This window comes from Anopheles nili, chromosome 3 (genome assembly GCF_943737925.1).
Source record: "Anopheles nili chromosome 3, idAnoNiliSN_F5_01, whole genome shotgun sequence".
Lineage (NCBI taxonomy): Eukaryota > Metazoa > Arthropoda > Insecta > Diptera > Culicidae > Anopheles > Anopheles nili.
In genome coordinates, this window is record NC_071292.1 from 64,144,683 (window position 1) to 64,169,939 (window position 25,257).

Genomic DNA, 25,257 nt, shown 5'->3' on the forward strand with positions numbered 1-25,257 from the left:
CGGGTAGAGGGGAGAGCGCGGAAGCGTTGTAGAAACACCACAAAAAAAAACAAATTAAAAAAAGAGTAAAAAAATCATACGCAACGAAACGCGCGCTGCGCGCACACTTGCGTATCAAAATGCTGCACAAAAGATACATGATGACGACGCGACGTTCTTACCGTGCCGTTTGTCTCGCTCACTCTATGCCCTTTACGCTTCTCTCGCTCTCGCAACTTTTCTCTCTCTCTCTCTCGCTCTCTTTCGTTCTCTCACGGGCTTTTTCCCACCACCGGCAGGATGTGGGGTGGAACACGTGTTGCTATTGTGTTGGTTGCGTGCTCCCCTTGCGCGGTTGCACCCCTCCAGCAACACCAAATAATCAACATCGGTGGAAAACAAGGTGGCTCAATGCGAGACGCAAAATGCTAAAAACAACAACAAAAAAGCGATGTCTTCGTTGTGTAGGTTACATTAGCGAACAGTTTCCGGGCAGAGAGAACGCACGCGGGTTGGGGTTGAAAATTAGGTAAAGGAGATTTTTGCACCGGTCTCTTCCCCTATTGCACCGGGACTAGGCGCATCCATCGGTGTTTTGCAGCGCGGGAAGTTGTCGTTGAATGGACCGGTTAATCGGGAGCTCGCCCGTGACATCATCGCGTGATTGTCAAATGTCAACAAAAAGACATCTAATTTCCATCCAAGCAACCCAAGCTAGCCGGTGCAAAGCAGTCTGAAAGCACCACAAGCACACCGATTGGGAGTTGCCTAATCGTTGGCCGCCTTACAAGAACCCAACCGCGATAATGCGAAACTGCATCCCGTTCGGCGACGTTTGTGACCAACATTTGAAATGCACAGCCAAAATGCACACCAGCACACGGACCAATCGGGACGGCGCGATAACGGACCGCAGGGAAACGTGGATCGAGCTCCACGCACACGCATCCAGGGGTGGTGGAGAAAAGCCAACCCCCCATCGCTTTGCTACCAACAACGAGTGAAGCAGGCGCGGTTCGACACATTGCCAAAAACTAAACACCCTGCGGCGAAGGGTATCGCGAAAATATAGCGCACACTTTTCCCACCCCTAGTGCACGTGTGTGTGTGTGTTTTTGTGTGCGATTGCGAAAAAGCGGTTCCAGTCCAGAGGGGTTGTGAGATTCGCTCACCCCCCATGAGGTACGAATACGCACGAATGCGCCGGTTTATATCTAATCAAAAGCCCGACAAATGGCACGCCAGAACGAGAGCGAACCCGGGCGGTGTGTGTGAGGGGCACACCAAAGGGGGTGGGTGAGGAATATGGGAGGGGTGGTTACGGAAAGGGGATGAAGAATAATTTTGCAACCCCGATTTGGCGGCACCCGGCTGTGCTCGAGGGGATGTTCTTATTCCCAACACACACAACCAGAACAAAGCAACCCTCCCGTCGGGGATGTTTGCATTCGTGTGCGTGTGTGTGTGTGCGCGCGTGTTATTGTTATTAGTATTATTTTTGAAACCACCCCACATTCGTACACGCTCGCGGAAGCATACCAAAACATATTGTCCTTCTCGCTTTCATTTCCCCGCGCCCATCAACTCATCACACAGTGGTGGTAGTGATCGATCTAAGCCTCTTCCGTACGCGGAATGTGTGCCCTGCTCCGCCCCAGAGGGTTGTCACGAACGGGGGCTGGGGGTTGCTGATCGCGCCGGCAATGCAAAGGGGGTTGAAATAAGCGCGTGTGTGCGTGTGTGAGAGGGAAAACGACAACCGTCTCGCCGGTAGTGAGAGTGAACGAAAGAGAAAGGACGCAAGAGTACGAGAGAGAGAGTGGGAATGCCGGCTGGCTGGTTTACAAGTCTCACAGAAACATACTGACACACATAATCTTGATCTTGGTCCCGACTGGCCTATTCACTGTCACTGTCAATGGGGCAAAGTGGGAAAATGGGGTTGGAATGGTGTTGTTGGTAGGGGTTGAGAACGCGGGGTGGGCATGGTTTCTTTTTTATGACGATCGTCAGAACCATTCGTGCGCGGTGGGAAAAGTCTTTAGAACAATTTCGTGTTTTCAACACGGCGGTAGTGATACAGCCAAGTATTTAAACGTGTTTTTTTTTCATGATATTAATAAATTTAAATTTTAAGGCATTAAACATAATCTCCATGATTTCATTTAATTCAATTGAAAAGATTTTTTAACTAATTCTTATCCATTATTCCAAGAAACGAGAAAAACACCTGTGATACTTGTTTTCAATATACCCGCGATCGCAGAAAAGACGAAAAGAATATGAAGCGTCAGAGCAACGAAAGCCACGATTCGCTAGAATGAAAATGCTGCAAGCGGAGAGGGATGGAGAAATAGTAAATAACTCCATAAGCGTCTGCTAAAACATCCCCAGGAAACCCAAATTGAGTACGTTTCCATTTGTATTAGTGCCATATGATCGCTTACACCAGTTCCGATGATCGTCGCGAGGTTTCCTGACGTAGTGATTCGATCCTCTATCCTTCCTCAGTCTCGTGTTTCGCGACTGCAACACTATCAGCGGCTATTTGCGAAATTCGCTTTCCGCATCGACGTACCGTTTTTGATAACTGACGGTGTGCGGAAAGTGCAATGGAGGCGCACGTGAAATTATGAATGAAATCACATGGGTTGCAGTTTGAGCCATGGCTGAACGCAAATCATTTTTTGAAGTTTAAAATTCATCATTTCACTACACTGCATAATTAACCAAAATAGTGAGATAGTTTAATCGGCTAGCAACATGCATAAATCCGATAAAGCGACTGAATCAAACGTGAGAGCTGCATGTTCTTTGCTGCTACACATGAGTATTTTCCCCTGGGAGACTTTGAATAATACTAGATTAGTTATTCAATATAATTTAATATAAAATCGTATATATATATTTTAACAAATAAATAGTAAAAAATGAATATAGTTAAACGAATTTCATTTAATTACAAAATGATCAAAATCTAGATTTTAATTAAATTGAAAATGAAATGAATCATAAATTCATCAAATAATCATATAAATAGTAACATAGAATAATATAAAAATTATGCAACTAAAATTTAGTATTGTTTGTTAATTAAAAACCTAAAAAGCCCTTTCTCAAATATTGTTTTTAGAACACACTCTTAAATGTTTACGCCTGAAAGATATGCAATCGTACAGCGGTAATTGCAAACCAATTGAAATATTTCACTGACCGGCTATTTAATGTTCTTTCGAGTTTTGTTAGTTTTATTTTAGGAAAATATACAATTTATTTAGCACCCAGTCTATGTGATGATAACTTTACTATGGTAAACATTTAACAAACCTAAAAAAGTCATAAAAATAGAAAAAGAATAATGCACGTGATAGATAGTGTTGATGTGATCGAGCCCACTGGTCCTGAAAAAGCAAGCGATGTCCTAGCTTACGCTTGCTGCTTGGCAGCCTCAATCATGTTGCGCGATATGATCAACCGCTGGATCTGCGAAGTGCCCTCGTAGATCTGGTAAATCTTAGCATCGCGCATCAGCTTCTCTACGGGGTACTCGCTGTTGAATCCGTTTCCACCGAACACCTGCACCGCATCGGTAGCGATCTTGTTCGCAATGTCCGACGCGTAGCACTTGGCAATCGAGGCGTAATAACTGTTCCGGCGGCCCTGGTCCACCTCCCAGGCGGACTTCATCGTGATGAGGCGCGCCGTCTCAACACCGATCGCCATATCAGCCAGCATGAACGAAACGGCCTGGTGGGCAGCGATCGGTACACCGAACGTCTTGCGTTCCAGCGAGTACTTTAGGGCTTCGTCCAGACAACGCTGAGCCAACCCGACGGCCCCGGCCGCAACCGGAGGACGCGTTTTGTCGAACGTTCCCATCGCGATCTTGAACCCTGCGCCCTCCCCAACCAGCACGTTCTCCTTCGGCACGCGCACATCCTCGAACGTGATGCCGCGTGTGTCGGAGGCACGCTGACCCATGTTCTGCTCTTTGCGACCGGGCGTCAATCCGGGAGTGTCCCGTTCGACGATAAATCCGGTGAACGCCTTCGAGGCAGGACACTTCGGGTCGGGATTGGTACGGGCGAGCACGAAGTACCAATTCGCAACGCCACCGTTCGTGATCCACATCTTCTGACCGTTCAGGATGTACTCGTCGCCTTTCTTCTCGGCGCGGGTTTTCACACCATTCACGTCCGAGCCAGCACCCGGTTCCGTTACGCAGTAAGCCGCCACCAACGGCTCCTCGAGCAGCCGGCCGAGGTACTTTTTCTGCTGCTCCTTGTTACCGGCGATGATAACAGGAGTTTGCTGCAAATGAACGGGGTAGCACTGGTAATGCACAGTGTCTTCAGATCGCAACAAGCATGCCGCTTACCCCGAGACCGCTAGCCTCGATCGCCGTCATAATTCCGGTGCAACCGTACGCGAACTGTTCCGCCACCAGACAGCTGGTCACGATCGACATTTCGGTGCCACCTGTAACGAAGCGGCGCATCGGATGAGCCGGTCTGCATGCCGCTTTGGAGCTGCCGTATTTGCCTTACCGATTTCTGCCGGAATGTGGCTGTTGGTGAGTCCGAGCTCCCATGCCTTCTTGATGACGGCCCACGGGTACTCGCCGGTCTTGTCATGGTGTGCCGCAACGGGGATGATCTCTTCCCGGACGAACTTCTTGGTGAGCTCTACAATTTCACGCTGCTCGTCGCTCAACGCGAAGCTCGGACCTGTCAGGGACACATCCAGGGCAGGGGCCGCTTTAGACGATAGGGCACGGCAGGCGGGCCGTGCAGCAAATTTCATGAACTGAAATGCATCGAATTTGGATAATGGAGCCGTTACTGAGGCGCTGGAGCCTGCTTCTTCGTTGGGCGAAAATGGCACACGCGATTTAGTGATATAACCATTCTTGGGTTTTCAACTGTACAATTTATATGCCCGTCTGTCTCCTTACAACAGTTGCAACAATGTATAGAGGTTCACATCTCATGTATCTCTCAAAAATGTGTCATAGAAACAGTTTCATAACTGCACTACATAAGATACAAGGCTTTAGTGACCACTTTCAACTCTGTACTCCTACCACTTGGTGTTGTAGTTCGGCCTTTTTCGTAGGCACGTTTACAGGACCCGATATCTATCGGTTTCACTTTGTTCCTTTTGGTTTCAGCGGGTGGCTTTCCCGCCTGAACCATTAGGTTCCGATGCAGCGATAATCGCGGACAGGATCGTTTTAGCCGGCAAATGTAAACAGTTTATACCCGTAGGTAAACAACAACAAACCAAGCTTCGTCTGTCAAAGATTTGTTTTGGTTTTGCTGCTGAAATTGCAAATAATTTGGAAACGCTTGTTCGCTTCTGCAAAAGCTGGATTTTTTTTACCAACAAAACGCTTATCTACAAAAACCGCGACTCATTGCGGTCGTTCGTTTACGAACGGCATGAAACCCCATTCTTCTTGCAGCGCACCTGGATCACAAGACCACCGCTCTGGTGTGTCGTCTCGTTCCAACAGATAAGACTACGTTCAACCGGTTTTTTATCAATTCCGTCGCACATCGATGGATGTGGGATTTGCAACGAAATCCCTCAACCACCTCAATACGGGCTTAAATTCGACTTACACGCTTTTGACGGGCTTACGCTTTACCGCAGCCGTATTGAAGGTACACTTTCACTGAATGATTCCAGCTCCCATTTCCGCAACCAGGAAAAAGGCAATCTATGGCCTACATTTGACACGGGCCAAACGTAACCGATAAGAACCAGCAAGCAGCGGATGATGACAAGCGATAGCGCCCGAGATGAGCGGACCAAGGGGTACCGGTTACGATCCAAAGTCCAAGTAGGCAGAAATTTGCCGACAAGCCAGCACAACAACTACACCCCTACCACAGCGATCAAAGGTCGTCGTACAAGTTGGGTGAAGGAGAAATCCTCGTGCGAATGGCCACGCGCAACTTGCGAAAACTATCGACTAAAAAAACATACCTGGGAAAGTGCCATGTTGATGCTGTCGTCGTGCTATGGTTAGCGTTGAAATCTGCGAAACGATAGGCACTAGAATGTTACCGGAGTATTAACGCAGCCACTTGCAGCAGATGTGGAAATAGACGAAGAAAATGATTGCGACTGTTTCGAGATGGCTGTATATTTATACGGAACTGAATGGTGAGACATGAGAATGAGACCCCGGTAAGACGCTCACTGACAGCTCTTGTCGCTCACTGTCGAGAAATGTCAAAAAGTATGACACTTCGACGGTAAGTCACAGTGAGACCATAATAATACTAACCGGAATTATTTAGCAGTGGAATTAAAGCAGAAAAGTATTGAAGTGTGTAAGTGTTTTTGGCAAGTTTTTTTTTTTATTCTTATGTGTACTGTTGGTTAATGATGTAAAAAAAAGTTGAAAATATAATTGGCCACATATTATGATATATCACAATACAAACAAACAATAAATCAACTAAATTTTTTACTAAGCCGAATGTATAATAACAGAGCTGTAAAAAGTATGTAAAATTTCAACGATCCGAAAAATAAGAAACAATAACATGCCTTCAGTTACAAGGTTACGATCATACTGTCGGAGAGTTGCGTACAAGCGAGTAGCTTATGCTATTGATTGTACGCAAGCTGCTTACGAATGCAATGCATGCAATGATAACAATATAATGCATATGCAATTTATGCCGTTGGAAATCAAATATGTTTTTATTATATCCTGGTACTGGAAATCAAATATGTTTTTATTATATCATGGCACATCCCCACCAAATTGAATTTTAAAACTCAAAATAGTGTATTTGCCTTTTTCTCAAGTGCACAACGTCAATGCTTTGACTCAGCTTAATTTGAAAGCGTAATAAAGACCCACATTTATTTCCTTTGAAGGAAAAGCTTTTATTCCTGCTAGATATAGATTTTAGGGAGCGGCAACGTAGTCCGAGTTGGCCTCGATGAAGTCCAGGAAGAAGGACACACGAGCGTACACCGATGGCATACCGATCGAGCAACCGGCAGCCGATCCGAAGGACACAATACCGACCTGGAGGCTTCCACCGTCCTGGACGGCGAGCGGGCCACCGGAGTCACCGTTGCAAGCCGAGCGACCACCTTCTCCGCTCAGGCAAATGTTCTGGGGCTGGATAAGGACAGTGTTCCACTGGGAAATGCAGTCAGCGTTGGTCATGACCGGGTTGCTAGTGAACATGACGACAGCCGAGGTGGCCGTGCTGGCATCCGAGGTACGTCCGAATCCGGACACGGTTCCGGTGAATCCTCCGAACTGGCGGGTGTCCGAGCGGGCAGGCAGGCGAGCTGGCTGCACACGGTCGTTGAAGGTGATCGGCGAGTTCAGACGAACGACGGCGATGTCATTGCGGATGTTGGTCGGGGTGTACTGCGGGTGAGCAGAAATTCCAGCGGTCGTGAAGTCAATGCGCTGCTGGGTCGGTTCCACCACGTTGCGGTTGTGAGCTCCGATGATGGCAGTTCCACTGAGAGCCAGAGTCGTGGCGCCAGAGATGACACAATGGGCAGCGGTCAGGATGTAGTTGTTGGTCAGGACGGATCCTCCGCACAGACCAGTTCCGGTGGGGAAGTTGCTCAGCAGAGCAATCTGGTACGGGAACTGACCGGGAGTGGCCTCCTGGCCGTTGGTGACACGGTGCGGGGGCTGGGCATAACGGTACACCTGCAGCTCAGCCGGAAGACGAGCCCAGTAGTGATCGAATTCCTCGATCGGGCGCACCTTCGACCAGTCGATATCGGCGCTGGCCACAGCGAACAGGGCAACTAGAAGCACGATTGATTTCATCCTGATGACTCTGATTGAAGTCCTTTGCCGAATGCTTCCTTTTTATACTACACTAGCAAATTTTATCAATATTCGGATTATCTCAACCGTGCTATCAGAGACCGGCCTTTCAGTTGGGTAATTCCGGCGATAACAATAATTGAAAGTCACTTGGTGAAAACTTGATTCGCCACAAGACACGTTTGATATCAATGCCGGCACATGATAAACGATCTTATATTGATCATGTAAACAGAATGACGCAAGGATGATGTGAAATTTCATTCACAACGAACTCCTGATTGGGTTTTAGATATTCGGAGCACGGTAAAATAGTAACCAACATCGCGGACTTCTTGATTCGGCAACGAAGTTCGCCATTGCTAATACCTGAGTTATGATTATTTTACATGGATCTAATGATACCTTGACTTTCAGATACTAATGACGCTGTGAATTCCCATTTCTAATACCAAGACTCGCTGTATCGCATTGTTGCTTTCGCCTTCTCTTATCTATGCCGGGTGATAAGTTGTACAGCACTCGTATTCCAAAAAAAGCTGACGTACTCCAAGGATTCACTTTATCAATGAAACCGTAGAGCCTTTCACTGCCGTTTCACGATCATCAATCGTGATCAATTGTGGTTGGTATTTCCGATACAATTTCCCATACGCTATCAAGACATGCAAGTACCGTACAATGCATACAGTCATGATCGGAAATACCCAGCACGAAAATGTTCGGAGGCAGGTATTTTGATAAAACTGCCTTAGATTGTTAATCTTAGTGATAAGCGTGCAAGCTGCGTTTGCTATATAAAAAGAGAGTCCGGAGGGATGTTTTCAATCAGAGTCATCAGGATGAAATCGATCGTGCTTCTAGTTGCCCTGTTCGCTGTGGCCAGCGCCGATATCGATTGGTCGAAGGTGCGCCCGATCGAGGAATTCGATCACTACTGGGCTCGTCTGCCTCCGTCGCTGCAGATCTACCGTTATGCTCAGCCATCGCACCGTGTCACCAACGGCCAGGAGGCCACTCCCGGTCAGTTCCCGTACCAGATTGCTCTGCTGAGCAACTTCGCCACCGGAACTGGTCTGTGCGGAGGATCCGTCCTGACCAACAACTACATCCTGACCGCTGCCCATTGTGTCATCTCTGGCGCCACGACTCTGGCTCTCAGTGGAACTGCCATCATCGGAGCTCACAACCGCAACGTGGTGGAACCGACCCAGCAGCGCATTGACTTCACGACCGCTGGAATTTCTGCTCACCCGCAGTACACCCCGACCAACATCCGCAATGACATCGCCGTCGTTCGTCTGAACTCGCCGATCACCTTCAACGACCGTGTGCAGCCGGCTCGCCTGCCTGCCCGCTCGGACACTCGCCAGTTCGGAGGATTCACCGGAACCGTGTCCGGATTCGGACGTACCTCGGATGCCAGCCAGGATACCTCGGCTGTCGTCATGTTCACTAGCAACCCGGTCATGACCAACGCTGACTGCATTTCCCAGTGGAACACGGTCCTTATCCAGCCCCAAAACATTTGCCTGAGCGGAGAAGGTGGTCGCTCATCGTGCAACGGTGACTCCGGTGGCCCGCTCGCCGTCCAGGACGGTGGAAGCCTCCAGGTCGGTATTGTGTCCTTCGGATCGGCTGCCGGTTGCTCGATCGGTATGCCATCAGTGTACGCTCGTGTGTCCTTCTTCCTGGACTTCATCGAGGCCAACTCGGACTACGTTGCCGCTCCTTAAAACATCGAACATGCAATAAAACGAATGCGTAATTGTTGCAATGAAATTAGGTTCATAATTTCATTGTAAGAATTGGTAAACAACATACAATATCATATTGTTCCTCATGATTCAAACGCTGGAAAGAAATTACATGTATAACATTGAAAGTATTAATCAAGTTAATATCTTGGTTTTTATACCTCGGTGGATGCAATAATTTAATTTATTTAAATGTATAACTCTACACACGAAAATAAAACTTGTCCAAAGAGGAGTAAAGAGATCTTTTTGGATGAGTCAACGTGTGATCGTTATACGCAACGATTTAATGTTCACCACACCACCGATCGATAAGGTAACGCTAGCAAAAAAGCAAAAGTAAGGGTGGCTTACATTAGTTGTAAAACTTTTTTTTTGTTGCAAAAATTAAGCTCAAGTTGACAGGGTGTATAACACGTTATAACGACAATTTAATTCTATTGCAGAAAAAAGAAATTCAAGCTGCTAACATCATAGCTCCATTAGCCTGATTGCTGGGGGTAGTGCATCGATGAGACTGCTTAATTGTACATCGACAGCCACTTTAAATGGCCATTCGTACGACAACATTCTATCGAAGAGTACTCTACATTGCAGATCAAGAAGCATACACAAATGAGCAGAACAACCGTGTTTAGGTAGTGCGAATAGAACGTAGTTAATCTAGCCTTCGTAAGAAGCAGTTAAAGGACCATTCGTTGAATTCCAGGTTCCTGATGCTGTGTATGTCTACCGTGCGTGTCACCACACTACAAGTCAAGTGTCACGCAACCCACTGTGAAATCATCAATCTAAAAACCATAGAAGAAGCCTTCGTCAATCGATATGTGCCAAAAACGCACTTATTGATGTTGTACACAAACTTGCAACTCGAAGCTATTGGGAAAAAGTTTATAGAAAAATTACCAAACTTTACCACCACAATTTACATAGAGCATTCGCTGAAATTAAGAATGATTCGTTTCCCTGCCGTTTCGCTACAAGAGCTTCATGTTAAGCATACTAGCTTAGAAGGTATTGCCTTCGAAGAGAATCACCATCTAACCGAAGTGATCGTTGCACAAAGTAGAATATCAAGGATTCCAAAGACAGTACGTAACTTGCACGCTTTAGAACTATTAGAAATCAGCCGTAGCAATATACGGGAATTGAACATAGCTGATTTTTGTGAAAACGATATGCTATCGTCCATAGTGCTTGATAGAAACAAGATACGATCTATTGTGAACACGGCGTCGGAACAATGCAAACTGTTTCATACTCTCGAGGATTTTTACCTTTCCTCAAACTTGTTGCTAACGGTGAAGCTGGATATGTTCAATCCATTTAACATTCTAAAAAAGCTCGATCTTCGTAGCAATCGGATAGAACAGCTGGGCGGTAGTTTTACTAATAACGCGTTGACGGAATTCGTAGCAGCTGGAAATGGACTGAAATCTGTTAACGTGTGTGACTGGAACCTTCCGAAGCTGAGTAAACTTACGCTCTCTTTCAACGCTTTGACCGCGATTCCCGATTGCTTGGGGCGTTTCAAGAATGTCGAACTGTTGTCGTTTTCAGCCAACAACCTTTCCTACTTCAACATTGACAGCGTAGCCGATATGGATAGTCTGACTGAGTTGAATCTTTCAGAAAACGTGCTCTCCTCTGTAGTGCTAAACAGCAGACGATTTCCAAAAATGCTTAAAGCCATCCATATAGACAACAACATGTTGACGGAACTGAACCTTTCCTACATTCCGGTGCCATCGCTACAGATTTACGCCCAGCTGAATCTCATTTCCAGCTTCGATATTAACAGTACATCACCTAATGTCACGGTTCTAACTTTGTTTGATAATCCAATGGATTGTACGTGGAGATCACCGTTGGAAAGGGAACGGGTACAATGCATCGTACAAGTTTATACACCATCGACAATAGTGCTGAACATTAGCGCGGGCTTGAAGGCAGTGTATTCAAATTAACTACAAACATTAGTGCGATGCTTTTTATAGCATCGATTCATTTAATCGAAAAAATTTAAAAGAGAAACAATTTTTGAAATGTTTCTTTACTAATTGGTGAAAGAAAAACTTCCCACTGACATAGAAAACAATTCTCATGGATCAGATTAATGAGCATTATTCTGCGGCATTATAGGGTTGCGTTTGCAGCACGACTTCTTACGACCGTCGTGAATGACTTACAAGCGCTTCGATAAGTCGTAGTCCTTTTTATAGAACTACAGCTTTCTCACAAGACTTAGAGACGTTCGCAAAATAAGAGCTGTTTCATTTTATGACCCGATAAACGGTCGAGTAATCTATCAAATCTATACCACTGCGTATTGCGTTTGCCACTTGTGATAACGGAGATGTCGCTTAATCGAAATAAAAGAAAAAGAATGCTTCTTCTCTAGCGATTGGGTCTTCGGTGATGAGTGTTTCACGCGATTTAAGACGTAATCGCTCAGCTAGGAAATTCCCGTGTTTTGTAAAAAACAAATTGGGAGGCGGTTATTCTTGATTTACCCTGTTATTATCGGGGTTTGTTAAGGATATTCCTTATCGGTCATAACAAAGACCGGAGCGTCATAGAGGGAGAGGGAAACGACATGATGACGTTTTTTATAGGCCAGGGTTATGTACTTCTGTAGGCCTGTAGTAGTTCGTTCAGCTTTATCATTCATAATCTGTAAGGTCTGCTTTTTGCATATTATAACACTATTAAATTAAATATACCTGCATATTATAACACTATTAAATTGCTTGCTAGGTGTAGTGAATCGATGTGGCTACTTAATTTCATATCAACAGCCACCTAGAAAAGACATTCAAACGGAAACGTCCGATCGAAGATCATCTGAACATGCTACATACGGATGAGGACCCTGTTTCAAAATGAACAGAGCATCCGTGTTTAGGTAGTGAGACTACTTATATGATCGAGTTAAATAAAGGATTCGTTAGATTCCAGGTTTCTGGTACTATTTATGGGTACCGTGCGCATCATCAGACTAAAAGCCAAGTGTCATGAAAAGTACTGTGAACCAGTACGTTCCAAAAACGCGCCTTTTGATTATGTATACAAACTTGCAGCTTAAAGCCATTGGCAGAAGGTTTATAGAAAAATTACCAATTATAATTTAAAATTTTGAATACTATTTGGAGAAAGAAAAAATTTCTCCTTGACCTAGATTACAAATGTCATGCATTTGAGTAATGACTTGTAATCTATCTGGTACTGTCTGGCTAATGTGCATTATTATGCGACATGGGATTAGCTCTGCAGGACTTTTTACAATCGTCGTCAATACCTTACAAGCGCCATAGACCTTTTAATATAACTTGACCAACAGTTCCCTCACAGGACTTATCAATGTCCCCAAACAAGCGCTATATCATTTTACAACCCCATAAAAGGCCCACTAACCTACCAAATCTATACCTCTGCGTTTGGTGTCTGTCTTTGCTGATAACTGAGCTGTCGTTTGATCGAAATAACAAAAAACAGTACTTCTTGCGTTTGTGCGTTCAATTAAGGAAGCTTATCGCGCTGTTCTCGGTAATCACGCAACTAGGAGTTTCCCGTGTTTGCAAAGTCAAATTGGAGAGCGGGTATTTTCGATTTACCCGTTTATCGACGGTGGTGTTTTAAGGATATTCCTTATCATATTGGTAGCATTTCCTAGGCTGTATCAAGATTATCGCCCACAACAATGACCCGAACGTCATAGTCAGTCACAGTGATATGACTTGATGACGTTTTTGATAGCCGAGTTATGTACTTCTGGAGGCCTGTAGTAGTACGTTCAATATTATCATTCGTATAATCTGTTTGCTCTGCTTTTGGCATATGCTTTCAAGGCACATTTTACACCATCATGCATTCATTTGGCATCTGGAACCAACACGAACTGCGAGTCACTGACGCAAGAGACTCGTATTTTTGCTACTGGCACTCCTGTTGTCCTGTATATGATGCCAACAATGTGTTATGGTTGTATTTATATTATCACTGGCAAAACCCCGCGGAATTCTCGGCTTCCAGATTAAGGTTTATCGTATCGCAATACCACCGGAGACGTAGGACATATCGTTAAGATTCCCTTGTAGCACCGTGTATATAAGGGGCGAGCTTAAACGATGGTTTACTTCATTTAGCGTCAAGATGAAAACCATCGTGCTTCTAGTCGCCCTGTTCGCTGTTGCCACCCAGGCATGGGTCGACATCGATTGGTCGAAGGTTCGCCCGATCGAGGAGTTCGATCACTACTGGGCTCGTCTGCCGGCTGAGCTGCAGGTGTACCGTCATGCTCAACCATCGCACCGTGTCACCAACGGCCAGGAGGCTACTCCCGGTCAGTTCCCGTACCAGATTGCCCTCATCAGTGAGTTCATCATCTCTAGTGGCTTGTGCGGAGGTTCCGTCCTGACGAACAACTTCATCTTGACCGCTGCTCACTGCGTGGTCGGTACGGCTGGCATTCTGGCTACCGGTGGTACTGCCATCATCGGAGCTCACAACCGCAACGTGGCTGAGGCGACCCAGCAGCGCATTCGATTCTCGGGCCCGGGAGTGTTCCCGCATCCGCTGTACAGCTCCGCCAACATCCGTAATGACATCGCCGTCGTGCGTCTGGACTCGCCGATCACCTTCAACGACCGTGTGCAGCCGGTTCGCCTGCCTGCCCGTTCGGACACTCGCCAGTTCGGTGGTTTCATCGGAACCGTATCTGGATTCGGTCGCACCTCGGATGCCAATCAGGCCACCTCGGATGTTGTTATGTTCACGACCAACCCGGTCATGACTAACGCCGATTGCATTGCCCAGTGGAATGCTGTTCTTATCGAACCCCAGAACGTGTGCCTGAGCGGAGAAGGTGGTCGCTCGGCTTGCAACGGTGACTCCGGTGGCCCGCTGGCCGTTCAGGAAGGTGGAAGCCTCCAGATCGGTATTGTGTCCTTCGGATCGGCTGCCGGCTGCTCGATCGGTATGCCATCGGTGTACGCTCGCGTGTCCTTCTTCCTGGACTGGATTGAGGCCAACTCTGACTTCGTTGTCAGTGCCTAAAGCTGCGATAACAATACGGCATGTACATAATAAATCTGCTTTCTAACAATTAACCTGATCGACAAGAATTCATTTCATAAAAAACTTCTGCTGATGATCTTCCTTTTTCAATTTCGAAGAGGTATTTTGCATCAACGTTCCGTTTGGACTTAAAAATGTAACAGATTGGAAAGCATTTTCCTCGGTGCTAGCATTTGATCCATAATAGGTTAAGACTTCGAAGGTTTGAAGGTTCAATCATCTATCTGTAGCATTGGCTAGTTTATCTTCAAAGTCCCTACTGTACAAGTTGATTCTCGAAGTCCCCAATCTTGCGTGTCAGGAGGCTCTCTCTAGCACTACATTATAAAGTGGATAACCCTTTGGCAAAGATTTTTTACAGAACCAGGCGTGTGCTGGTGCTTGAAATCAACAAAGCAATGCATGAACGAGCTTCGATATCATCTCCGAAATGTGCTGCTAGATTTGGTAGGCTGTTTCACGTATTCCTAATTTGATTGCGATATATGTAACTACTATCAACTGATTTCATTCGTATCAAGCTAATTTCGTTTGCTTTATGTTCGAGTAAATGTTTTATTTCAGGTCACATTATCGATACCAGTTTAGGGACGAGCCACGAAGTCAGAGTTGGCCTCGATCCATCCAAGGAAGAAGGACACACGAGCGTACACTGATGGCATACCGATCGAGCAACCGGCGGCCGATCCGAAGGACACAATACCGATCTGGAGGCTTCCACCGTCCTGGACGGCCAACGGACCACCGGAGTCACCGTTGCACGATGAGCGACCACCATCTCCGCTCAGGCACACGTTCTGGGGCTGGATAAGGGCGGTGTTCCAACGAGCAATGCAGTCAGCGTTGGTCATGACCGGGTTGGTCGTGAACCTGACGACAGCCGACGTTGCCTGGGTAGCATCCGAGGTACGTCCGAATCCAGACACGGTTCCGGTCATTCCTCCGAACTGGCGAGTGTCCGAGCGGGCAGGCAGGCGAGCTGGCTGTACACGGTCGTTGAAGGTGATCGGCGAGTTCAGACGAACGACGGCAATGTCGTTACGGATGTTCGTGGTGGTGTACTGCGGGTGACGGACAATGCCACCGGTCGAGAAACGGATGCGTTGCTGCGTCGGCTCCTGGACATTACGGTTGTGGGCTCCAATGATGGCAGTACCGCCGGTAGCCAGGGTCGTGGCACCAGACACAACACAGTGAGCAGCGGTCAGGATGTAGTTGTTAGTCAAGACGGAACCTCCGCACAGACCAGTGCCAGTGGCGAACTCGCTGAGCAGAGCAATCTGGTACGGGAACTGACCGGGAGTAGCCTCCTGGCCGTTGGTGATGCGATGCACGGGACGAAGCTCACGGTACACCTGCAGCTCAGCCGGCAAACGCTCCCAGTAGTGATCGAAGTCCTCGATCGGGCGCACCTTGGACCAATCGATATCGATCCATTCCGCGCTGGCGACGGCGAACAGGGCAACTAGAAGCACGAAGGTTTTCATCTTGACGCACAATAATGTGCTTCAGGGTTGCGACTCGCCACTTTTATACCCAAAATTCTCCCACTAATTGGCAGTGTTTAGTGCGGTGAGAAAATAGGGAAATCGTTCGATAAGCCGTCCGATAACTCGAAACTAACTCGAAAACCGGTACTGCGTGTCACTGGGGCGAAGGATCTGAATTATGTTCATTGTTTGATAAGAATGTCCCCATCAAAACACAAAACCCCGGTAAAGGATTTTGTCGCGCGACAGCGTAATCCTGAGATTCGCGATTAATGGCATCTGAAAAAAGTTTAGATAGCGCATACACCAAGATAACGGCAGGTTCATGCTAGACTAGCTGTATGTGCTTTTGCTATTTGACGTGAATAATTTTTTTCTCACGTTGAGTGTATCAGTCGCCGAGTGTATAATAAACCAACGCTGATAACATTTACAAAAAAGGTTTTACAACCCTGTCGCACTTGAACGAATCGATAAGATAGTTTTAAGGAAGTGGCAGGAGTTGCTTTGCCGAAAAACCATAAATCTTCCATAGCAAATGGTGTAATGTTTATTTCAACATCTGCTACTTCCAGGGTTTTCGAGATTTTATGTTTGACTTTGTAAAATCAGTTTGTTCAAGACCATCGATCGGACAGGACTTGATTAGTATTTTTCATCCATCTCAAACGTGTGTTCTGCCATAATGTAATTAAACGCTTTAAGTTGCTCCTGTTTTTGATGTTTTATAAATTTCAGCAATATCCCAAACAGAATACGTATTATTGTTATTGTTATTTACTTAAGAACGGCCTGGCCGTATTTAGATTTGGACATTTTTTTGTTAACTGAAAGGCATTTCCTCCCAACAGGCGCAGATAGCCTTATCCCGGGCTGACTCGGTTAGAATACGTATTTGTGGTATAGATCTTTTTCAAAGGTTTCCATCATCTTGGAAGGTCAACGGACCAACGGTGGCTTGTGTTCTAAGGCTGAAGATAAAAGCATCATCGTCATAAAGATTTTATCTAGAAAGAATTTCCCCGCACAAAACCGTTGATCGTGAATTCAAGAACTCACAGGAATATACATTATCGGTTAGATACACAGCTCTAAGGAATGGAGGATCACATACTGAAATAATGTATGATTACAGCTGCAAAAGTAGACACAGAGGCTAGCACACAAAAAATTGCTTTATGATGATAGCTTTTTCAACAGAATGGCTCGCTTAAGATAGTCTCTTGAGCTTAGAAAAAAATGGGCAAATTATTTTGCTAGTTAAATGCTTTACAGCATTATAGTCCTCATATTTATAGCATTCACAAATATGTGTTTATAGCACATGCGTAGCGAATATAATTTTATGGTACTTTATGGTGGTTTCAGTACCAGCTAAGAATGCACTTTTATAGGTTTGGTTTCGAAATCGAACAAGGAATGTGTTATTTTCAGAAAAAGTCCGTGATTAAAATTAATATTAATTAAAACCATACGATAGAAAATCAATACTTCTAAGGATGGAGATCAAATTCTGTTCAACTAAAACATATTTAATGCAAAACACGCAACTGAACGCAACGTGTTGACACTAATTTTTTTTTTGCCAGACGTTGGGCCCGATAGAAATTTCGATCTGGAATATTGATTTTCTATCGTCTAGGGTCTAAAATTCGGACAAATACAGTCAATTCGATATCATCATCAATCGATACGCAAGACAAACACTTTAACGCTAGGTTAGTACAGTTTTATAATGTCAGGATAAATTTTATTTCCACCATGAACTGAACCAAGACAAAAAAAAGTAATGTGAAAAAACAGTTTAAAAAGATTCTTTATGACAATCAGGCAAATGGAAGATATAAGGCGTTACGCGTAAATCGTAAAAAATAAACACATATTTGTGAAAACTAATGGCTAAATGTGAACGTCCGGTAAGGGGCTAATTCATTGCTGCCGGCGGTTATATGCTGTAGGATGGATCACCTCCTCGCGTGTTGGCTCTTACTGTACACACATCTCAAGATGATCGACGAGGAGTAATTCATCTTGTTTTGTTGTATGTGCTGGATATTCTCACGTCGCCACGATCGCGAGCAACAGCTCTCGTCGTTATTGGACCGACGCAACCGAATTTCGGATCGTTGTTTTCCTCATGGTGCTTTACACAGGGGGTGTGTTGGTGGTTAGTAGATATGCAGTAGGCGCGAGTATTAGCATTTGCCGTCCGACCACTTCGGACGCAACGTACGAGGGGATTGCTTGCTGCCGTTGCCTGCCGTGCTTGCTAATCAAATGGTGGTTAATGGTTTTCCGGCCTCAGTTCTATCTCGCGCTGCTCTGCACCGGTATAGCGCAAGGCAGAGAGCACGTGCGAGTGAATTGCTTCGTACGTTCAAAAAATGTTTTTGCTTGTTTTTCTTTTATCTCACATTATATAGTGTACTTTTTTTTTACTGAATATATCGATAGGCAGGTGTGTTATGTTTCATTTTTATGCGCCCAAAAACGATCTCCGTCCAGTCTTGTCCATGTAGTATCAATTGCCGAACGTGAATCTATATAAACGGTTCAACCGCGTCACAGCTCACAAGCGACAACGCCACTATAGACTCGTATGATCACATGTACCATGTGCCGAATTGAGGTGAAATATTTCCGCCAGTGTACTACTGTCTGTACTCCCACCCTTCAATATGCCGAGGAACATGTACCGAACTACAACACAGAAACAGAGGAGAATACGACGTACCTGGGAGGACTTGTACGGCATGGTGACGTGATCGTGACTAGACAAATCTCGGTTCTGAGCAGCATTTGGCAGGACGGAAGACCATCCCGTTAACGGCTAAGGCCGAACTCGCCGGCCTGATCCTCGGTGCTGTCACCGTACTGCCAAATGCCCTTATGTTCTTTGCGAGCCTTCTGCTCGGCGTCCTTATAGTCCGCAACCTGCAACAATAAAAGACGATTGCATTAGTCCAAGACGAACTCGGTGAGGTAATACAAATAATAGAAAATCGTTGCCAGGTACATACCAGCTTGGCCACCCTGGGATCCTTCTTGTTCTTGTCCGCGATCAAGTAACCATCGGCAATCAAATCTTCGCCGATGTCGGCTTTAGTGCTGGGGTCGGCCAGAGTCACGTATTCCGTGCCAGACACGCTGAAAAGAGAACAAGCAAACGTTAAAATGAATGAAATGAAGAGCAAATTAGTACTTCAGATTCGCATATAAAGCAGTCTGATCTCGAACGTATTTTGTAAAACCTATTTAAGGCAGCACACAGTACTGGCATGAGCTGTATGCGCTTTCGAAGGTCGGTTCGGAAACAAGCACAGCTCCTTCCCTTTCGTTTCTATTGGCAATGATCTAGAAGATTTGACTAGGGCGCTTTGTGCTTAATAGCCACATCTTTGGCATATCATTGCCATCAGGTTTTTTATCCTTATCATCATCGCAGCTACGCTTATAAACTTACCGATACTCCACGTTCATGTTGAGCGTTCGGTTCAGCACGTCTTGAGAGAACGCCTTCACGGCCTCGGTGCGATCGTCGGCGTCAACCGGCAGGAGCAGCAGCGCGGGTACGTACAGATGCGCGAATGGTTTCTCCGAGGTGAACGTCTGCGGGAGCATTGCAAGGCGGGTTGCGGGAACAGTCTGTGATTGTAATGTGAGAAAAAAAATTATAAACGAATGAAGTTTGATATGTTCCATTCATTAAATCCTTAGATAATTGATGTGTAATGCTGTCCGAGACGAGCGCAGCTAAATGCTGATGATCGCAGGATGCAATACACGGCACTCTCGCAACCTGAGAGTATACGTTCCGTTGCCGTACGCAGCACCATGCACAACCCATGGTCGAAAGGAAAAAGCACTACTTACGTACGAGTAAAAGAACATTACCGTAGCGTTCATGCGTTCAACCGATTCGGGTACGGCTTGTGCTACGTGCCACTGGTTCCGGAACCCCTTAGGCGGAGGTTTCGCGTGCGGTAAAGCATCACTAATCCAGGGCTCTCTCGAGAATTCTCTAGCAAGCTTATGACTCAAGCATTTCTTTCGGGATCGTAGAAATGGATCTAAGGAGCTTGCGATCGATTGCACATCGACACCCGCGCGGGGTCTCATCTCTCACACTTACCTCACGATTACCGTAGTCGATGTAGAAAATCGACACGTTGCCACCCTTCTCCACCTTCTCGACCTTCGCGCGGTACCATTCATTGTCCTCGGAGAACTTGGCCGCGCAGAGATCGCCACGTCTCGGTGCGTACGAACCCGTCACTGGCGGCATCGCCTTGAAGTCCTGCCGCAGCTTCGTCATGAGCTCCTCTAACTTGGCGCCTTGGTTTGCATGCTGAGCGTAGAACTGCAGATCAGGCGTGACCTCCGTTACGACGACGCTCTCGTACTTGACCTTACGCTCGACGGGTACGTTGACGTCCGGCATGTCATCGGTATCGTCCTTCTCCTCCTCTGTTACCGTCTTTTCCACGTAATCCTTCCAAATGTTCTTCCTCTGCGCCTTAGCCTTGGCTTCAGCGTCCCGCAGTGCGCGATAGTAGTCCGATTTCTCCGCCGTAAAGTGCACCTCCGCCAGACCCTCTTCGACGAGTGCCACGGACAGGTTGACGTTGTGATCGGTAAACAACCAGCCGATCACACTCGTCGCCTGCTTGTCGGTCGTATCGATCTTGACGCTCACATCCCGCTGTAGAACACGTTCGCGGGTGAACTGCAGGGCATCGTCACCGTACGGTTCCGCTTCCTGGGCAGGCGCGCTACCGATCGCGGGACGGGACGAGCGACGACAGCTGATGCCAGCGAGCAGGAATGTAACCAGGCAGCTTTCCTTCGGGCAGTAGAGTCGCAGGCGCGATCCGCTAGCGACGAACTCAACGATCGCTTCGGTGCGGAGGGCTCGCTGCCACGACGGCAGGTAGTGGTGCTTGATGCGGGAATGATCCGTCGTCAGATCGTTAATGCGGTGCGAAGGTGTTTGCTTTTTCGCGTGCATACCCTTCTGACCCTTGATGGCCTGCTCTTGGGCGGCGCGCAGTTTGTCGTACTCGGGCGAACGCTGCTCATCATCCTGCCGGTAGTTGATCACCGTCGCCAAGCCCTTCTCGAGCATTGCCTCAGCAACATTCCTTTAAAAGAAACATGTTAGAAAATGATGAATGATATTAAACATTCGGAAATGGAATTGGAAACTCTTAAATCGGAAATGGAATTAATGTTTGAAATGCTAGTCAAACATAGTGATCAACGAACAGTTGTATCGCAAAATCCTAGTGATAATGCTGCTATTATTAAAGCAAGAATCATTTTTCAGACCATTGCGACGAAGTTAATGTTCCACCAACTAATCATATCACTTCCCATGGGTTGTAGGGGATAATGTATAACCTATATGGTGGTTACCTAAATTCGTAAGTATTAAAGAAAACCGTTACTTACTGCTCATCCAGACGAACCGTGTAGCAGTACTTCTCGGGGTAGTTGTCGCGGGCGGGAGCAACATAATCCAAAGTACACGTCACCCGCTTGCTGATCAGCTTCTTGCGCAGGAATTCGCGGGCTTCGAACATGTAAGGAATGTCGTACAGAGGGCGTGAGTTCTTGCCACGGGGACCATCGTCCTCCTTCGGGCGCGGGGGACGAATCGACGAGAAGAACACCTTCTTCGTCACGGTGCCAACCTTCACCGAGATGGCGTCTCCGTTGTACACCTCCATCACGGTTCCGACTAGCTCCTTGTCCTTGGTGTTGGCCATCGCCGCCGGTGGCTTGTAGTCCTTCCACAGGCGCAGTCGACCCATTTTGGCCTCTCGCTCAGACGCGCGTAGCCGGTCGATACCTTCCTTCACGTACGGTATGCTCCATTCGACGCACTTCGCGAAGCCATTGCGCAGCAGCGACTCGGCGATGTTGCCATCCGGGTAAAGGATCGTACCGAGGAAGTTCGTGTTGCTGTTCGACTCGAGGCGAATCTTCACGTCACGCTGTAGCAGTCGGCTCTCCACGTGGAACCTCGCTTCTTCCGCGTACGGTACATCGGTCGTGTTGTCCGGCTTACCCTCGGCGTCTAGTTTAAAGCCCGGACAACGGATGCCGGACATCATAAGAGTGATGTGCTGGAAAACGCGCGGGCTTGGCATGAGGAATGCACGAACCGTCGAACCATCGCGCACGTGTTCGATGATGGCCTTGATCAGGTGCCCACCGTTTTGGTCGACAAACTGCTTCGGGTTATCGATGTTCCAGGTAATGTTACGAACATGCTCGCCCTCAGGCGCATCGCTCCAGATGCCCTTTCGCGCCCTTCGCGCAGCATCCTCCAGTTCGACCAGGCGGGCATGCTCGGGCGTTTGGCGGACGTTGTCACGTCGCACCGTCACTAGACCCTCGGAGATGATCGACTCAACAATGTTCTCCGAGTTGGGGTCCTTGCCAAGCTTCACGTAGCCATAGAAGCGGTTCGCATTCGGAGGCTTCTCCGAATAGAACCACACCTCCTGTCCGATCAGACGCTGGCGCAGGTACTCACGGGATTCCCAGGCGTAGGGTTGATCCTTCGAACCGTCACTGCAATTAGAACCGAGATCGATCATAACCTCACTGCTCCTCCACGTGGCTTAAAGCAGAATTTTCGATCACGGGATACTCACTTCGATCCGTTGGCTGGTCGGCGGGCAAGCTTGGGTGCAACGACACCGGCAAAGTTAAGCTGCTTCTCACGCGGCGGACCATTGACGGGTTTATCGCGGAGAATCAACGAGTCACCGGAGAGGATCTGATGTGGAATAAAAGAACACGCACGTTTCGATCAGATATCTAATGGCGCCTCACACACTTCCGATCCGCGCGCTGCAGGAAGCACAAATGAAGGATATTTGACAGTGCGACGTGTGGGCAAACATATTTGACGTCAGTGGTGTTAAACCTGATCCAAAAATTGTTTACGATCAAACAACATCAACAATCATAATATAAGTGCGCCAGCTTTGAACCGGAAAATAAATGTTTGCAATCATTTACGAACGGCAAAATCGATAGTCATCAATAACGAGTAAAAAACTAGATATAATTGAAAGAAACATAATTCAGGTTAGGTTGCTGCACGTGTGCTTCCACCAAGTGTCAAACTAAAAACGATTAAACCTGGCCTAAGCTGAAAATAGCCCAATTTCAGCGCATCCCGTGCATTAAACATTGTGTCAGGCAAAGATGAGAATGTTACTGTAAACTACACTTCGTCATTGCAATAATAAACATTTTTTGTGCATAATACGATTTTTGTTTGAATAACCATCAAATATAGAGAATTAGCTATGAATAGTTATATTAAATCCGTATAAAACGTACACTTTAATTGAACAATGTATAAAATTTTTATAAACCATTACGAAATATTTGAAACATATGGAAATATGTATACAAAAATAGTTTTCCAAATTGCTGCATAGGAACTAGTTTAAAAATTAATATGCGTTCACCGTTAACTCATACCAAAAGTCGTGGTAGCTCTTCCCCGAGCGATGTGCACGAGGTGCCTTTCACCATACGTAAAGTCCAGTAGTGGAGGGTTTGTTTCTATCTTGGCGATACGAACATATTCCTTCCACCGTGGCAGAGACGGACACGGCTAACATAAAATTAATGCCAACTTGGCACCAAAACTCACTGCAACATGCCCAGTGAGACGTGAGATGGTGAGCGTGAGAAGTTCGGCCACATCACACACAGCATGTCAGTGAGCCAACGTAGCGTGCAGGCGATAGAAATGTTTCAACGAAGGAACAACGTGAGAAGCGAAAAATTCCTTCATTGATTTTGGGAGCCACAATTTTTCTTTTAGTTTTTGAACGGTTTTCCACCTAGAACCGCTCCCATAATGATAATATTATGTTGATTGAGTTTAAAACTACACAGCCTCTAATCTGAGAGGCCGTTCGATTGTCAACTTCAGTCATAAATCCTGTCGTAAATCGTGCCACATAGCCGTTCCTGCGGGATCACATGCAATTGATAGCGAATAAGAAATGTACCATACCTGCTTCACAATGCCTTTCTTCAATACAGGAGGTGGGGCAGGCGTAGCGGCGGCGGGGGCTGTAGCGGCACTCATCTTGCGGGTCGTTCAGCTACGTTGTTCAACGAAACTTTCTTTTTTTCTCGGGAGTATCACTACGGGATTTACACCAACTTCAGATTCGACACTATTTGATAATTGGAAAACAAGAGGAAAGCAAAGAAAACTCCAGATAAACCCGAATCACAATCTCCACGGCAGGGGGATGAAAGTATTCCACAAATCCAAGGGGAGGCAACAGCGCTCTCTATCCACCCAGCCTGGATTCTTTATCCTGGGCGAGGGTCGAGAGGTGTAAGCGGAGCTCTGGGATGAAAATGCTCAAAATACCTTTATGCTAAGAACGCGAACAGTTCGTGCGTGATGCTTTCGAAACGGATGATCGCACCAAAACCGCGGAACCGGGCCACACTACCAGCCGTAACAGAGAGAAACGAACCACCGGATTTAGGGTGCACTGGTCACCAAGTCACCACATTGGTACCGGACGGCACCGAATATAGAAAGTGGCGAAGAATTCGGAAACTTTCTGTGACTGAACGGCACTAAAGCCTGAAAGCAAATATCTTCTTTTTTGTGCGAAGCAATACGATGGGCTTTAATTAAATGGGCTTGATTGGAACGAGAGAATTGTCAAATCACACGATTCCGACGTGGCATTTGACAGCGACACTGTCAACAATCGCACAAAGGGATGCTCTCATGATTATGCTATAATGGTTTTCATAGCACGCATACTGCATTTAATTCAGCTATGGATTTCGACTATCTCATGCTAATCTTTATCAAAATTAGTTACTAAATCAGAAAATTTGAGTATTTTCAGAATTAATGATCAGCTATCATTCTGTGTTGAAGTATTTTAAAACACTAAAATGATAGATGACGCTTTGGGTTAATTGATGCCTTGACAATATGTTTATAGCAATAACATTAGTTGGCAGCACTTCATTCAGGAAGTGCGGACATTTTTTATGAGCCAAATTTAAACACACCGTTCTTCCGCTAAATTATAATGTGAATTCTTTAAATTGACTATAATAGAAT

At 46.3% G+C, this 25,257-nt stretch overlaps 6 protein-coding genes across 6 annotated transcripts; 2 read left to right on the plus strand and 4 right to left on the minus strand.

Moving 5' to 3' along the window:
* Positions 1 to 3,227: 3,227 nt before the first annotated feature.
* On the minus strand, positions 3,228 to 6,113 carry LOC128723049 (probable medium-chain specific acyl-CoA dehydrogenase, mitochondrial). The gene is made up of 4 exons (XM_053816754.1): positions 5,971 to 6,113; positions 4,527 to 4,785; positions 4,358 to 4,458; positions 3,228 to 4,290 (listed from the first exon to the last, which is right to left on the minus strand). Exons 1-4 carry the CDS (start codon positions 5,983 to 5,985, stop codon positions 3,406 to 3,408), a joined length of 1,260 nt encoding a protein of 419 aa, XP_053672729.1. The 5' UTR covers positions 5,986 to 6,113; the 3' UTR covers positions 3,228 to 3,405.
* Positions 6,114 to 6,907: 794 nt separating this feature from the next.
* LOC128723051 (brachyurin-like) lies at positions 6,908 to 7,813 on the minus strand. Its single transcript, XM_053816756.1, has one exon. The coding sequence runs from the start codon at positions 7,799 to 7,801 to the stop codon at positions 6,908 to 6,910; it is 894 nt and encodes a 297-aa protein (XP_053672731.1). The 5' UTR covers positions 7,802 to 7,813.
* On the plus strand, positions 7,692 to 9,537 carry LOC128723050 (brachyurin-like). Its single transcript, XM_053816755.1, has 2 exons — positions 7,692 to 7,705; positions 8,643 to 9,537. The coding sequence occupies exon 2, from the start codon at positions 8,644 to 8,646 to the stop codon at positions 9,535 to 9,537; it is 894 nt and encodes a 297-aa protein (XP_053672730.1). The 5' UTR covers positions 7,692 to 7,705; position 8,643.
* A 4,161-nt stretch (positions 9,538 to 13,698) lies between these two features.
* Positions 13,699 to 14,613, plus strand: LOC128723234 (brachyurin-like). The gene has a single exon (XM_053816952.1). The coding sequence runs from the start codon at positions 13,711 to 13,713 to the stop codon at positions 14,611 to 14,613; it is 903 nt and encodes a 300-aa protein (XP_053672927.1). The 5' UTR covers positions 13,699 to 13,710.
* A 605-nt stretch (positions 14,614 to 15,218) lies between these two features.
* Positions 15,219 to 16,136, minus strand: LOC128723233 (brachyurin-like). Its single transcript, XM_053816951.1, has one exon. It carries the CDS (start codon positions 16,119 to 16,121, stop codon positions 15,219 to 15,221), a length of 903 nt encoding a protein of 300 aa, XP_053672926.1. The 5' UTR covers positions 16,122 to 16,136.
* A 1,711-nt stretch (positions 16,137 to 17,847) lies between these two features.
* Positions 17,848 to 24,680, minus strand: LOC128723231 (staphylococcal nuclease domain-containing protein 1). The gene is made up of 8 exons (XM_053816949.1): positions 24,541 to 24,680; positions 24,172 to 24,337; positions 22,787 to 22,911; positions 21,576 to 22,703; positions 20,257 to 21,265; positions 19,588 to 19,769; positions 19,145 to 19,271; positions 17,848 to 19,058 (listed from the first exon to the last, which is right to left on the minus strand). The coding sequence occupies exons 2-8, from the start codon at positions 24,244 to 24,246 to the stop codon at positions 18,948 to 18,950; spliced, it is 2,757 nt and encodes a 918-aa protein (XP_053672924.1). The 5' UTR covers positions 24,247 to 24,337; positions 24,541 to 24,680; the 3' UTR covers positions 17,848 to 18,947.
* Between the last annotated feature and the right edge of the window lie 577 nt (positions 24,681 to 25,257).